The sequence below is a fragment of the Mustela nivalis genome (genome assembly GCF_964662115.1).
Source record: "Mustela nivalis genome assembly, chromosome: X".
NCBI lineage: Eukaryota > Metazoa > Chordata > Mammalia > Carnivora > Mustelidae > Mustela > Mustela nivalis.
In genome coordinates this window covers 45,068,251-45,082,581 of record NC_139040.1, presented here as the reverse complement: position 1 = coordinate 45,082,581, position 14,331 = coordinate 45,068,251, and the positions used below count along the sequence as shown (strand labels likewise).

General features: G+C 36.5%; 1 protein-coding gene across 8 annotated transcripts in view; it reads right to left on the bottom strand.

The window, feature by feature from the left end:
- Positions 1-5,836: 5,836 nt before the first annotated feature.
- Positions 5,837-14,331, bottom strand: part of ZMAT1 (zinc finger matrin-type 1) — a 35,801-nt gene continuing 27,306 nt past the window's right edge. For 7 of the 8 annotated variants that reach the window (XM_082717153.1, XM_082717156.1, XM_082717154.1 and 4 more), the window contains 2 exons: positions 9,645-9,744; positions 5,837-8,359 (listed from right to left, as the gene is read on the bottom strand). In XM_082717153.1, coding sequence (XP_082573279.1) covers positions 7,045-8,359; positions 9,645-9,744 — 1,415 coding nt within the window. In that variant the 3' untranslated portion in view covers positions 5,837-7,044. The remainder of the gene's footprint in view (positions 8,360-9,644; positions 9,745-14,331) is intronic. The other variant, XM_082717157.1, reaches the window with a different exon arrangement.

Genomic DNA, 14,331 nt, shown 5'->3' with positions numbered 1-14,331 from the left:
TAGCAACAGCAATCAGACAACAAAGAGAAATAAAAGGTATCCAAATTAGCAATGAAGAAGTCAAACTCTCTCTCTTCACGGATGACCTGATACTTTATATGAAAAACCCAAAAGACTCCACCCCCAAACTACTAAAACTCATACAGCAATTCAGTAATGTGGCAGGATACAAAGTCAATGTACAGTGGCTTTCTTATACACTAATAATGAAAATACAGAAAGGGAAATTAGAAAATCGATTCTATTTACTATAGCACGAAGAACCATAAGACACCTGGGAATAAACCTAAACAAAGAGGTAAAGATTCTGTATTTGAGGAACTACAGAACACTCATGAAGGAAATTGAAGAAGATAAAAAAGATGGAAGACCATTCCATGCTCTTGGATTGGAAGAATAAACATTGTTAAAATGTCTATAAGGCCTAGAGCAATCTATACTTTTAATGCCATTCTGATAAAATTTCCACCGGTATTCTTCAAAGAGCTGGAGCAAATAATCCAAAAATTTGTATGGAATCAGAAGAGACCCTGAATCGCTAAGGAAATGTTGAAAAACCAAAATAAAACTGGGGACATCACGCTATCTTATTTCAAGCTTTACTATAAAGCTGTGATCACCAAGGCAGCATGGTACTGGCATAAAAACAGACACATAGACCAGTGGAACAGAGTAGAGAGCCCAGATATGGACCCTCAACTCTATGGTCAAATCATCTTCAACAAAGCAGGAAAAAATATCCAGTGGAAAAAAGACAGTCTCTTCAATAAATGGTGCTGGGAAAACAGGGCCGCTATATGTAGAAGAATGAAACTCGACCATTCTCTTCCACTGTACACAAATATAAACTCGAAATGGATAAAATACCTCAACGTGAGACAGGAATCCATTAGAATCCTAGAGGAGAACATAGGCCGTAATCTCTTCTATATCAGCCACAGCAACTTCTTTCAAGATATGTCTCCAAAGGCAAGGGAAACAAAAGCGAAAATAAAATTTTGGGACTTCATCAAAATCAAAAGCTTCTGCACAGCAAAGGAAACAGTCAAGAAAACAAAGAGGCAATCCACGGAATGGGAGAAGATATTTGCAAATGACAGTACAGACAAAAGGTTGATATCCAGGATCTATAAAGTTAAACTCCTGAAACTCAACACACACAAAACAGACAATCATATAAAAAAATAGGAAGAACATATGAACAGACACTTCTCCAATGAAGACATACAAATGGCTATCAGATACATGAAAAAATGTTCATCATCACTAGCCATTAGGGAGATTCAAATTAAAACCACATTGAGATACCACCCTACACCAGTTAGAATGGCCAAAATTAGCAAGACAGAAAACAACATGTGTTGGAGAGGATGTGGAGAAAGGGGAACTCTCTTCCACTTTTGGTGGGAATGCAAGTTGGTGCAGCCTCTTTGGAGAACAGTGTGGAGATTCCTCAAGCAAAAATAGAGCTTCCATATGACCCTGTAATTGCAGTACTGGCTATTTACCCCAAAGATACAGATGTAGTGAATAGAGGGGCCCCAATGTTTATAGCAGCAAAGGCCACGGTCACCAAACTGTGGAAGGAACCAAGATGCCCTTCAACGGATGAATGGATAAGGAAGATGTGGTCCATATACACTATGGAGTAGTATGCCTCCATCAGAAAGGATGAATACTCAACTTTTGTATCAACATGGACGGGACTGGAAGAGATTATGCTGAGTGAAATAAGTCAAGCAGAGAGAGTCAATTATCATATGGTTTTACTTATTTGTGGAGCATAACAAATAGCATGGAGGACATGGGGAGTAAGAGAGGAGAAGGGAGTTGGGGGAAATTGGAAGGGGAGGTGAATCATGAGAGACTATCGACTCTGAAAAACAATCTGAGGGTTTTAAAGGGGTGGGGGTTGGGAGGTTGGGGTACCAGGTGGTGGGTATTATAGAAGGCACGGATTGCATGGAGCACTGGGTGTGGTACAAAAACAATGAATACTGTTATGCTGAAAATAAATAAAAAATAAATTAAAAAAAGAAATAAAATATAAAAAAATTTAAAAAATATTAAAAATTCCATTATATTTGAAGTTCAGATTAGTGGTGAAATTTTGTTTTAGTGTATTTGTGTCCCAAATACTGCATTGGACATATTTATACTCAAAAATAGCTCTTTTTCTGAAATTCAAATTTAACTGGGCAATCTGTTTATTTTCTGACAATCTTAGAATTGGTCCACCTTTTCAAGATAGAAGACCCATGGGAGATGAGACTTCAAGATAGAGCTGGAAATCCCTTTATATGCTATTAAAGATGTCTTCGGACTTTTATATTTTGCTTTAAATTGGTAATTAATTATCTAAGCCTTTCATTTTCTCTCTCCAATATGTGAATGTCACTCAGCAAGAGCCAGTGGATTCTATATAATTGCTGTTTGCCCCAATCCTCTCAACTGCTTGTATATTTGCACATACCTTCCTTTTCACTAGTATACCTGGTGAAAATTTTAACAATTGTACTGCTGTAGCACACCGTGGACTACTTTCTACCAGTATTTTACCAACTGCCATGATTGACAGGATCCTCACTTCCTGCTCCGCAAATCCCATTTTTGGAGTCTGTTTCCTGATACCACCTGTCTTAGGTAAGGCTTTGGGGGGAAATAATGATGAAACAAAGATTTTGTAGATAGTTTATAGGGGCATGTTCAAAAGAACAACGCTGTGAGGTAGTAAGGGAAGCAGGATTAGCAGAAAAATTGAACTGTGGTATAATTACAACAAAGGTTTTGTCTGATCCCATGGGGAGTTCTGGAACTAAGATGGCCTTTTAGAGGTGCCCAAATTTGAAACAGGAAATCTTGGCCTTTGTATACATCTACATTATCTCACTAAAGGATGCAGGTTGTCCCCAGGAGAGGGCATGATCTTAAAAGGCACTGTTCCCTTCAGACAAGGGCAATTCCCTAAAAGTTGATGAATAGTTCTGAAATCCTTATGGGCCTAGTTCACCACAACACTCCTTGATCTCTCACTGATTCTATGTAGCTTTTCCCCACTCATCTGTAATTCAGAACCTCTGATGGCTTCTTTGAATATTTCAGTTGTTCTCAAACCTACTTTTCTAGTTTGATCAAGAGATTATATTTCAGTTTGGAGTGGTGGCAGTGACAATGAAGAGAATTGAACATCAAGAGAGATATTTTGGTGATATGATCAAGAAGAATTGTTTACAGACTAAGGTAAAAGTGAAGAGGTTCTCAAAAATAGTTTTTGGCTTGAACAATTGGGACAGTTTTACAGAAATGGGGGAAACCGAGAGGTGAATGGTTGGTAATGGCAGAAGGAGGCACTCAGTGTAGCTACCTATATTGTTTGAAGTACCTATTAGATAGCCAAGTGGATGTAGCAAAGAAATGACTTTGAACGGAGAGGAAAAGTTTTGCTTAGGTATCACTTCCTTTGGGAAGTCTTTCCTGAATGCCCACTTCCCAGTCCATTAAGCTTGTTACCTAACCACAGCATCCTTCAGCGCTCATATTGTAGACTTTACCAAATTTATACTGCAATTTCCTATTTATTGGTCCATTTACCCTGTTAGAGTGCTCTTTGTGGAATAGAACCTATGCTTTTCATTTTTTCCCCCAGGTTCCTTCCTGGCTCAATGCTGACAGCTCTTATAATTTGTTTAAGATTTGCATATGACAAGATGGTCAATTCCATTTTTCCCCTAAAGCTGCAATTTTTGAAAACTATTTTCCAAATTCAGCCCAAATTTGCCCCCCATCTTCTATTGAGTATATACCTATGAAGCTAGGTGTTATTAATTTACTTGTGTGAACACTATTTGTCTTACATCATAAGTGATCTTATGTCTAGATGAGCGCATTAGTCTTTCAGACTAAGCATGTAATAAAAATCTCAACATTTTCACATGTAATATCTTAAAACTATGCCCCCTGAAATATATTTTTGTATTGTCTTCTACAGCCAAAAGCATTAATAGTAACACTACTAAATTTCATCTTGCTAGATTCAGCCTCAACTTCAGAAGTAGAGATGATTTGGGGACCTGCATATATATTTAAATATCTTGATTTATATTGTCACCTCCCAGTGCTGAGAGGCAGAAGTTAAGAGCAGAACAAATTTGCCAAAGTCAGGCTCCAGGTTTTTGTCCCCAGCTTCAACCAGAAAATACTTTTTGGTTAATAGAAAACTAATTTTATGATAGAGTTAACATAAAGGTTTTTTTTTTTTTTAGATTTTATTTTACTTGACAGAGAGGGAGCATGAGTGAGCACACAAGTAGGGGAAGCAGCAGGCAGAGGGAGAGGGAGAAGCAGGCTCTCCACTGAGCAGGGAGCCCAATCCCAGAACCCTGGGATCATGACCTGAGCCAAAGGCAGAGGTCCAACAACTGAGCCACCCAGGTGCCCCTAAACTTTATTTTTGTCAAAACGGTTTTTGTCCTAGACATTTTCAAAACCAATTTCTAGAGCAAGTCCCTGGTAACTTTCCCAAGAATGTAGTCAACAGCACACACTTTTCCCTCTCCAAACTTGCCACCCCACATAATTTAAATGATTTTAATGTTAAAATTTTTATGATTTACACAATGTTGATGAAATTGTGTGCTGCTAATTTTAATAAATCATTGATCTATTTAAGTTATTTGGAAAAGATCAGAGCAATTTGGTGTCTTAGTGAATATTCTGATGATGTATAGTTTTGAATTTCTACCCTCCACCCTTCCATAAAAAATGGGACTTCTGCAAAATAATTCACCAATTCTAAAAATGCTTACAATTCAATAATCTTGTCTTGCGTTTTCTGTGGAAAAGAGCTGCATTTTTTTTTTTTTTTGCCAAATTCAGAAAAAGATCTTGCCATTCGTGTAGCTAATTCACAGTCTATTTGTTAATTCACAGTCTATTTGCTCTGCTGTGGTTCTTTCCCCTCTCCTTTCACCACTATACCAGATGTGTTAAAAAGAGAACCAGGTGGTGGGTATTAGAGAGGACACGGATTGCATGGAGCACTGGGTGTGGTGCAAAAATAATGAATACTGTTATGGTGAAAAAAAAAATAAAAAAAAAGTAGTAGTGTAGCACCAAATAATCTTATACCAACCAAAGTCTTGTGGAAGAAAAGTTAATTTGAGAGCTATCTAACTCCCTTTCAGACTATACCAACCTGGCATAAACCCAATCAATCATATTATGCTTTGGCTCACATTTACCATTTCAACAAAATCTCAAGGAAAAAGGACTATTAAATGTGTTGGCTACATGCAGATACATTACCATCTAAATTTATTTACCTTTTTGATAAGATTAACACATCAAGGGAATACTATAGCCTATTCTTCCTATTCCTGATGACTCCATGTTGGATTCTGATAATATTCCCATAAAGTCACATGGCAACTTGATGGTACAACTGAGACCAGAATCCTGGGATTTTGACTCCCAGTATTACTTTCTACTGTACCATGGTGATGTTCAATATTTACAGGAGGTGCCAATCATAAAAGAAGGGAGCACCAGTGTAAAAAAAAATCAAGATGAAACAATTTAAAGGTAATGTACTCTCACAGCCCTCTCCCACTTGGGAAATTATTCCTTTTTCAGTTTCAAGTTATTTAGTTGGTCGAATTTTTTAACTTAAAACTGAACTCAAGTCTGCTTCTACTAAGCAAGATGTGAAATAAATGAAATTATTACAATCTCACATTGTGATCTCGTAAGACGTGCAAATTGCATAATTGTTTCTCCTCTCATTCCCCACATAAAATCATCTTTGGCTGGCAAATGATTGGTTACACAAAACAATATGTAGAAATTAAAACACTTTATTATAATATAAACATTTGCAGAATATAGACTGATTTTGTATCAGTACTTTTTGAGAGCTTTTTAAAACTATATATCATCTAAACTTACTATAGACTTCCATTTTCACTTTCAGATTTAGAAAATACAAAAATACACTGCAAATTATATTTAACAAAAAAAAATTGGTCTAAGTCGCTTCATACATTTTTCTTGAAGAAAACCAAGAAACAAATAGACACACAACAACAACAAAATATCAACAACACTAACACAAACCTAAACAAGGAATGGATTCTGTAATGCCTGGTAGTTCTCTCATTTAAAATAAATTATCTCCCATGGGTAAGTAATTCACCACCACAGCAATTTGATGAACAGAAGTAGGGATAACCTCATTAAACAAAATTACATTATATGTAAGAAACGTAATTTTTCTTTTAAGAAAATGAGGAAAAGTACCTTGAGGACAAGGCAAATTGAATACTTTTACTTCACTTGGCTTTTGTTAGAGGTTAAAGTTAACTATTCACTTAGGAAAATTCAAATAACAATTTCATGAAACCAAGCTCTTCAATTTATTTCTTCAACTCAACCTTAAGGGTAAAAACTAAAAACAGTTCAAAATCCAAGAGCAGACTCATCCCAAAGCACCATCTTTCTTCAACAGGTATCCTTTTCTTTTCTGTTCTTGTGTTGGTATGTTGTTCTTTCTCAGAGGCTAGGTTTATGCTTGTTTCTTCTTTCAATTCATTTCCACTTTTTACACCCTGCCCCCAAACTAAGCTTTCCTGAATTGACAATGACCATATTCACCTCTTCTCTTCTTCATTGGATGTTTTTGTTTTTTGTCTAAATCCATTTTCTAAACTGATTCCATCAATTCATCCTTAGGCAAATAAAATGAAATGTTCAAATTCCTAAAACAGACTCCTCCCAAAACACTGACTCTGGTCTTTTCTTCAACAGGTTTCCTTTTCTCTTGTTTTTGTTGTGTTTTTATGTTTTTCTTATGTTCTTTCTCAGAAGGTAGGTTTAAGCTTGTTTCTTCTTTCAATTCAATTCCAATTTACACACACAAAAACTAAGCTTTCCTAAACTGATACTGACTGTATCCACTGCTCCTTCTCTTTACTAGATGTTCCTGTTTGTCTAAATCCATATTCTTAGATATTTCTTCTATTAATCTTTGGGTAAACAAAACTTAAAAGCTCAAAATCCAAGAATAGATTCATCCCAAAGCATTTCCTCTTCTGTCTTTTCTTCAACAGATTTCTTTTTCTCTTTCTTGTGCTTACGTTCTTCTTTCTCAGTAGGTACACCATGGCTTTTTTTTTTTTTCCGATGTTTAAGCTTTCCTGAACTGACACTGACTTTATCTCTCTCTCTTTTCCTTTGTCGGATGCTCTTGTCCTTGTCTAGATCAGTATCCCCACAACTCTTTTTCCTTTTATGCTTGGACTGCTCTTTCTCTGGCCTTTCTTCACCTTCCTCCAGGTGCCTTCTTCTCTTCTGATGTCTCCGTTTATGACCTGCTTGATGGTCACTGGTACTGTTTTCTGAAGAGAGGTGCTTGTAAACTTCAGATTCTACACTGTATGGGCCAGAGTTATTTTCTTGCTGACTAAGGCTAAGGGGTACTGGTTTTTCTGAGAAATAGTCTCTGATGGGCTGACAAGAGGTCATAGAGTCTAGTCTTTGTTTGCTGTCATTAGTTGGCAAGCAATGAGGTAACTGGTTTTCTACTGCTTGTGAAATACTGTATGATCCTGTATAGGTCTGGGAAGCCTCCAATGGGAGTTTTTGCTCAAACATTCTATGTTTGGAATCAACCATTTCTTTGTACTTACGGGTTTCTGTAGAGCTATCACTAATCTTTCTAAAACAAGTCTTTGGCTCTAATCCTCTGGCTTTCTGCACTTTGATGTAATCTTCAAGTTCATCTTGGAAAGAATCGTAAGTCCTCTTTGAACGAGCTGGTAACCGGTGATGTAACTGGCTTTCTACTGGTGAAATATTATATGGCTGTTGGTAGGTATGAGAAGTCTCAAGTGAAAATCTTGGCTCAAACATTCTTTGTCTGGGTCCAGAATCAACTTCTCTGTACCTACGGGTTTCCACAGAGTTCTCTCTTTTTTTTCTGAAACAAATCTTTGGATCTAGTCCTCTGGCTTTCTGCACTTTGATGTAATCTTCTAGTTCATCTTGGAAAGAGTCATAGGTCTTCTTTGAATGAGCTGGTGAACAATGAGGTAACTGGTTTTCTCCTGTTTGTGAAATATTATATGATCCTGGGTATGTGCGGAAAGACTCACATGGGAGTCTTTGTTCAAACATTCTATGTCTGGATCTGGAATCAACTACTTCCCTGTACCCACGGGTTTCCAAAGAACCCCTTTCCATCTTTCTGAAACAAGTCTTGGATTCCAGTCCTCTGGCTTTCTGCACTTGGATGTAATCTGCACATTCATCTTGGGAAGAGTCTCGTGTCTTCGAATTCTTCACTGGATTGGTAACAATGGATTCTCTGCAAAGAAGACAGCAGAAAGTTATTGTTACTAGGTTATTTTATTCTGAATATTTTCTTTGCTTTCCAAAAGATTAGTTTGGAAAAACAAAAACAACAAAAGCCCAAGCAAATTTTTAAAAACCTACTGCAATATAAAAGCTATAAATCATCACTTTTTACACCAAAAAGAAGCAGCAAGCAGGGACAGTCAGATACTTCCCATGTACCTCATGATTTTTTACACACAAAAAAAGGGCTGAGATAAAAGGAAAGATGGGTACAAAGATGTAGACATAGCTGCTACTGTCTTAGTACTTAAAATGTAAGGCATGTTGGGATATGTGGAAAAGGGTCAATAATATTTAATGCCCCCAAATGGTCTGATCTGAATGTCACATTGTTTTAGAAGTTTTAATTAGCTTCTTGTATAGATCTACAAATATAGTGGATATTTATTCTGGAACTCTGAGATTTAAAAAAAAGAGTCTAAATGAAGATTAATCAGACAATTTAGCTCCTAAGTATTTAGACTCAAAGTAGAAATATTTTCTACCAGAATAAAATAATGTAACAGAAACACTATGGTTTGATTTTTAAAGCAACAAACAAACAATACAATAGTTAAGTGCCCCTCTGTCCTGCTACTTGACTTATCCAATCCCTAATTGTCCACTTAATCCTCTCCTTAAAACAATCAAATAGAATGGAATAAATATTTATTGAGCTCCTATTATATGTCAGGCCAGGCACCTTACAAATATTTTTAACATTTCTTTCTTAAAATTTTTTTAAATTTTTAACATTTCATTACAGCCACTTCATATTGGAGCTGTCGAAAGTCATATGCTTGTTAGAAACACAGATCTGATATTCCAATCCAGATCTGTCCAACAGCAAGACCTTTGTTCTTAACCACTGTACCTTGCTAGAAGGATGATGACCAGATCACTATCTCCTGAAACTAAGCAACCTTCCAAGACTCATTTGAGTTCGTATGGCTCAATGAGAATGATCCTTTAGCATTTCTCCAGAAAAGGACAATGCTGTCTGGTTAGCAGGGGTGCCAATTACCCAGCTCTGCCAGTATACTATCTTGGCTAGGAAAGTCCCTAGGGGATTTAAATACCATCACTTTTAGCAGTATCAAATACTATCACCTACAAATGCCATCACCTATAGCAGTATCCACTCATAGGGAAATGAATGCCTAGAAAGTTTGTAAAATACATGCAAGGGTACTTGACAGAAGCTCTGCCCTTTGTTGTCACAGGAGCATTTTGGTAAAAAAAAAAAAAATACTTACTTAATTTGGTGTTCGCTTCCTTGCATATGGGACCGGAACATTTCTAAAGATGTAAAGGTGATATTACAAATATGACAAACGTAGGTTCTCATACTAAATGCTGAAAAAATAGAGAGTCCAAGTTAAGCAGATCAATGTAGACACATTTAGAATCACAGAACTGGACAGGAATTTACTGAGATTATCTACTGAACTTTCTCAATTTGAAGGTAAGGTCCAGAGAGGTCAAATGACTTGGTCAAACTCAAGGAGCCAGTTAGTAATAGAGATAACCTCTCGGTGCTCATACTTCTTAATTTAGAGCCCAGAATTCTTTACACTACATCACATTGCTTCTCTAGGCTTGGACTCTTTCTTAAGAAACTGCTATCTGCCTGCCTATTGTTTCTACATCAAAGTGCAGCAGGCACTTCAAATTTAGTACGCCCAATCTCTTAATCCCTTAACCAACCTTTCTGCTTGCTCCTAATTCTTTTTCTGCCCAACAAAAACCTGAAAGGTCCCAAAAGATTAAACAAAAGCAAATTTTTACTCTCTTACCTGAAATCACTGTAGTGCATTAGTTTATCGAAAGTAATTTCCACAGACAGATTTTAGAAAGGAGAGAGGTTCAGAGAGCCCCACTCTCAGGATAAAAGCTGAAAGCAAGATTCTAAAACAAAACTACTAGTTACCACTTCAAAAGAGTCAAGAACTATAGCTATACCAGCTACCTTTCTATTCTGCTTCTTAGGTAGAATTGAAAGCAGGGGATAAATTAATCTTTATTTTCTTAACTTCATTATTCTTCCACTTCCTCTTTGGTTAGAAGTAGCAAGTTAATAAATTTCATAAGCTAAATATGAAATAATCCCACCCTAAAGAAGAGGCAACAAATTGGTGGCTGCAGTAATTTTAGGGTCAAGAGAGGTCATCTTTTAAATCAAAGAGCAATTTAATCATCCAAAGGATGCTAAATTAATTATTATCAAGTGTACTGGCTTTGTCCAAGCAAAGATCATTCATAGAAACAAGAGAATATTGTCAAGGGGAAAGAAATACAATAATATGGAAGAACACGAGGAGTCTGCTTACAATTGACAGATACTCTAGTGGGCCCAGGAGAACTCAGCAGGTTATGCCAAAGACTGAATGAATGACTCCTCATAACTATCCTCTCTGCCAGTGCTCTGATTTCATGCTCACCAAATCACTTACAGATTTAATTTGGTTTCCCATATTATTTGATCCTAAAAAAGGGATACCTGGGTGATAGATCCAAGTTTTAAAAACCTTTAGGACTGAAAAAATATTTATCTCCTCCTACCATAAATCAATACCAGAATGACAGTGTATTAACTTAAGTGACAGTGTTTCCCAGACTTCTCTGCTAAGAATTACTTGGAGTATTACTTAAATATAGACCCCCAGTTCCCTCCCCTGGAGAACATGATACACTGTCTCTATGAGAGGGAATTTGTATTTTAACAATAGCTCAGGTAATTATTCTTAGAGAATGTGTGGGAAATACACTAAGGGAATGCCTTTCTTGTTCTTTGATTATTTATCAGTGTTTGCCAAGTTTGTTTGTGGTCCAGTCAGTTCCTGATTTGAGGTTTATCTACTGTGAAGATGCTGGACTTCCTGCAAAGCCAAGGTCTAAAGCCAGGACTATGCATGCTCACAACAAACTTTTCAAAAAATTATTAATATCCTTATTTAACAAGTGCAAAAATTAACATTCAGATTTGCTTGGCCAACACCATACATTTTGAGAGCACCGAAATTATGCAAGATAAGCAGGAATCCTGATTTACTCTAGGTTAGTGGTTCTCAATGCTAGCTACATATTAGAACCATGTGGAAACCTAAAAATATTCATGTTACAGCTCCACATCAGACCGTTTAAATCAGAATCTCTAGGAGTGGAACCAGGCTTTCTTACTTTTTGAAAGCATTCTTAGATGATTTTTTTATACAGCCATTGAGCACCATTGCCCTAATATTGAGCCAATGATCTTCATTATGATTATAAACTCAGGTTAGATTTTAGGGGTGTTACATATTTGTTTAGTGCTTATAAAGTATACAGTATACATAATATTCTCCTCAGTTCCTCTTTTTTTTTTTTTTACAAATTATATCAGAAGATTATAATATAGGTAATATATGGGTTTAGAGAAGCTGCAGGTCACATATGAAAGGTCCAGAGGCAGTTCTGGAACTCTGTGGTCTGATTACTATAACCTTAGCTCTTGTCTTTTTCATACACTGATATTCTTTATCTTTTTCTAGATATAGACATCTCAGAAAATAATATATAAAAATGGTGTAAACACTTTCTCTGAAGATATGAAGCCTATTTATTGGCTCCAAGATCAAAATTCCTGGTTTAATTCTTCTGTAACCTGCTTCCATTATGTTTATCTTTTCCTTTTTTAATTGAAATATAATTAATATATAGTGTTACATTAATTCCAGGTAAACAATACAATGATTCAACAATTTTATACATTACTTAATGCTCACCAAGGTAAGTATACTCTAAATCTCTTTAATCTATTCTATTTCTTATACTTTCTATTCTTCCATCTTGGTCTGCTCCTTGTCCCTATCCAGCTCTGCTGCCCTCAGCTCTGCTAGGATTCCTTACTTCTGACTTCATTCAGAAACTCAAGCTTCTTCAAATCTCATACCTTTCAGAATTTCCCATAACCAAACACCTGTGGTGCCCATTTTTCTCCTAATCACAGATCTATCTTATAACTCCCCAGACTGAGACCTTTGTTTTCAAAGCACAGATTGGGGAAGTACCTATCTTTATAGTCTACTGTTGTGGTTCTCAATCTTAGCTCTATATCCTAATCAGTTAGGGAGTTAAAAAACAGAAAACAAAACACTAATGTGTAGGTCCTAGGGATTCTAATTTAATTGATTTGTGGGATGGCCTGAGCACTGAGATTTCTAAAAGTTCCTTGCATAATTCTAACATGTAGTCAAGGTGAGAACCATTGGTCTAATAGCTTAAATGGAAAATAACCAATTGAGAGCCTAATATAAAGAAAAGTACAGCTTAATGTGAATTTACTTTATGAAGAAAAGTAGAAAAAGTCTAATTTACCTGTTTTTAAATTACAACAGGTGAACAAACATTTCAAAAAAAAAAGGTAACATTTGTTAAGCACCTATTCTGTGATGGGTACTGTGCTGTTTCATTTCATCCTTTGAAAATCCTGTGAAGTAGCCTTATTTTCACTTTACACCTCAGGAATCTAAGGTACAACTGGGTAAGTGACTTCAAACATATCTTTCAATCTATGTTTATCCTTCTATATGACACTGCCTTTCAATAAACAATTAGCAAATAATGAAAAAAACTGTACTTATTACCATATAAAGTGCTAAGATGGATATTGCAGGGTAAAATATAATCTTTTGTCTAAGGAGGCTAACTCATTTAACGGGCTATAATTAGCACAACTCTCAATGAACAGTGAAATCTATGAGGAATCAGAGGAGGGGGAGAATATCAGCAGCCAGACAAGTGAGGGAAGTTATGATGGATCTGGGAGGATAAGAAGGATTTGAATTATAAGGAAGGCAGATAAGGGCATTCCAGGGGATGAAAACAGTATCAGATATGGGAGAGACAGAAATGGGCATGATGTGTTGACTTCAAATAATCTGTTCAAAAAACACTAAGCACCTATGTGGCACCAAACATCACGCTAGATTCTACGGGTACAAGATGAATAAAATGGGCAGGTTGCTCACAAATGCAAGTGAGAAACATATAAATAAAGGATTTCAATCTCATTTGGTAAAAGGTAAGAGGTATGCTTAGGGGGTATGGGAGCTCAAAGAAGCAGAGGCACTTAGCACAGTATGGGGGTCTGAAGAAGGCTACTGGAAGAGATGATGCCTTAGTTAACTTGGAAGGATGAACAACAGTTATCTTGTTGAAAAAAGTTGAGAATAGTATTGTATGGAGATGGACTAGCACGATAGAAACATAGAAGTGTTTTAAGAACTTCTTAAAATTTGGAATTGTTGTAGAATAAAATATAACAGGACAATATGGGAAAGGCAAAAGGGTGTCAGGTCAGAGAGATGTAAGTGTTATGCTAAGGAGCCTAGACTTTTTATCCTGTGAATTTGGAAACCTTGAAATGCTTCAAGCAGTAAGTGACATGGTCAGCTGTGTGTTTTAGAGAAGTCTCTCCTGTAGCTGCAATATGGAGGATAAATTTGAGAGGAACAAGCCTCAAAGTAAGGAGACCACATGTATGTAAATAACTAGACAAGGCAAGAGATAAGGAGGGCATGAGGTAGAACACAGTAGGGATAGGCAGGAGCAGGGAGATTGGTGAAATATACCATCAAAACTGGAAAAACTAAAAAAGAAAAAACTGGCAAAACTTGGTGACTGATTGAATGTGGGAGATAAGTTTATCTGAAAGGTGTGAGGGGGGAAGCGTAGAAGAGTGGAAGAGAGTCCTGGACAATGGTGTGGGTTTTAAAATCATTGCTGAGAGGAAAGTGAAGGGAAAAGTAAAGGAAACAGGACGATAAGTCCACAGAGATGGGATTCCAAGACTCTATCAAGGTACCCAGTCTCTAGCTTTACAAAATTTTCAACAGCATCACTCAGTATCCTGAATGTAAAAGTAGAAAATGGGGACTGTGGAACTGATCCAGGGTTGAAATC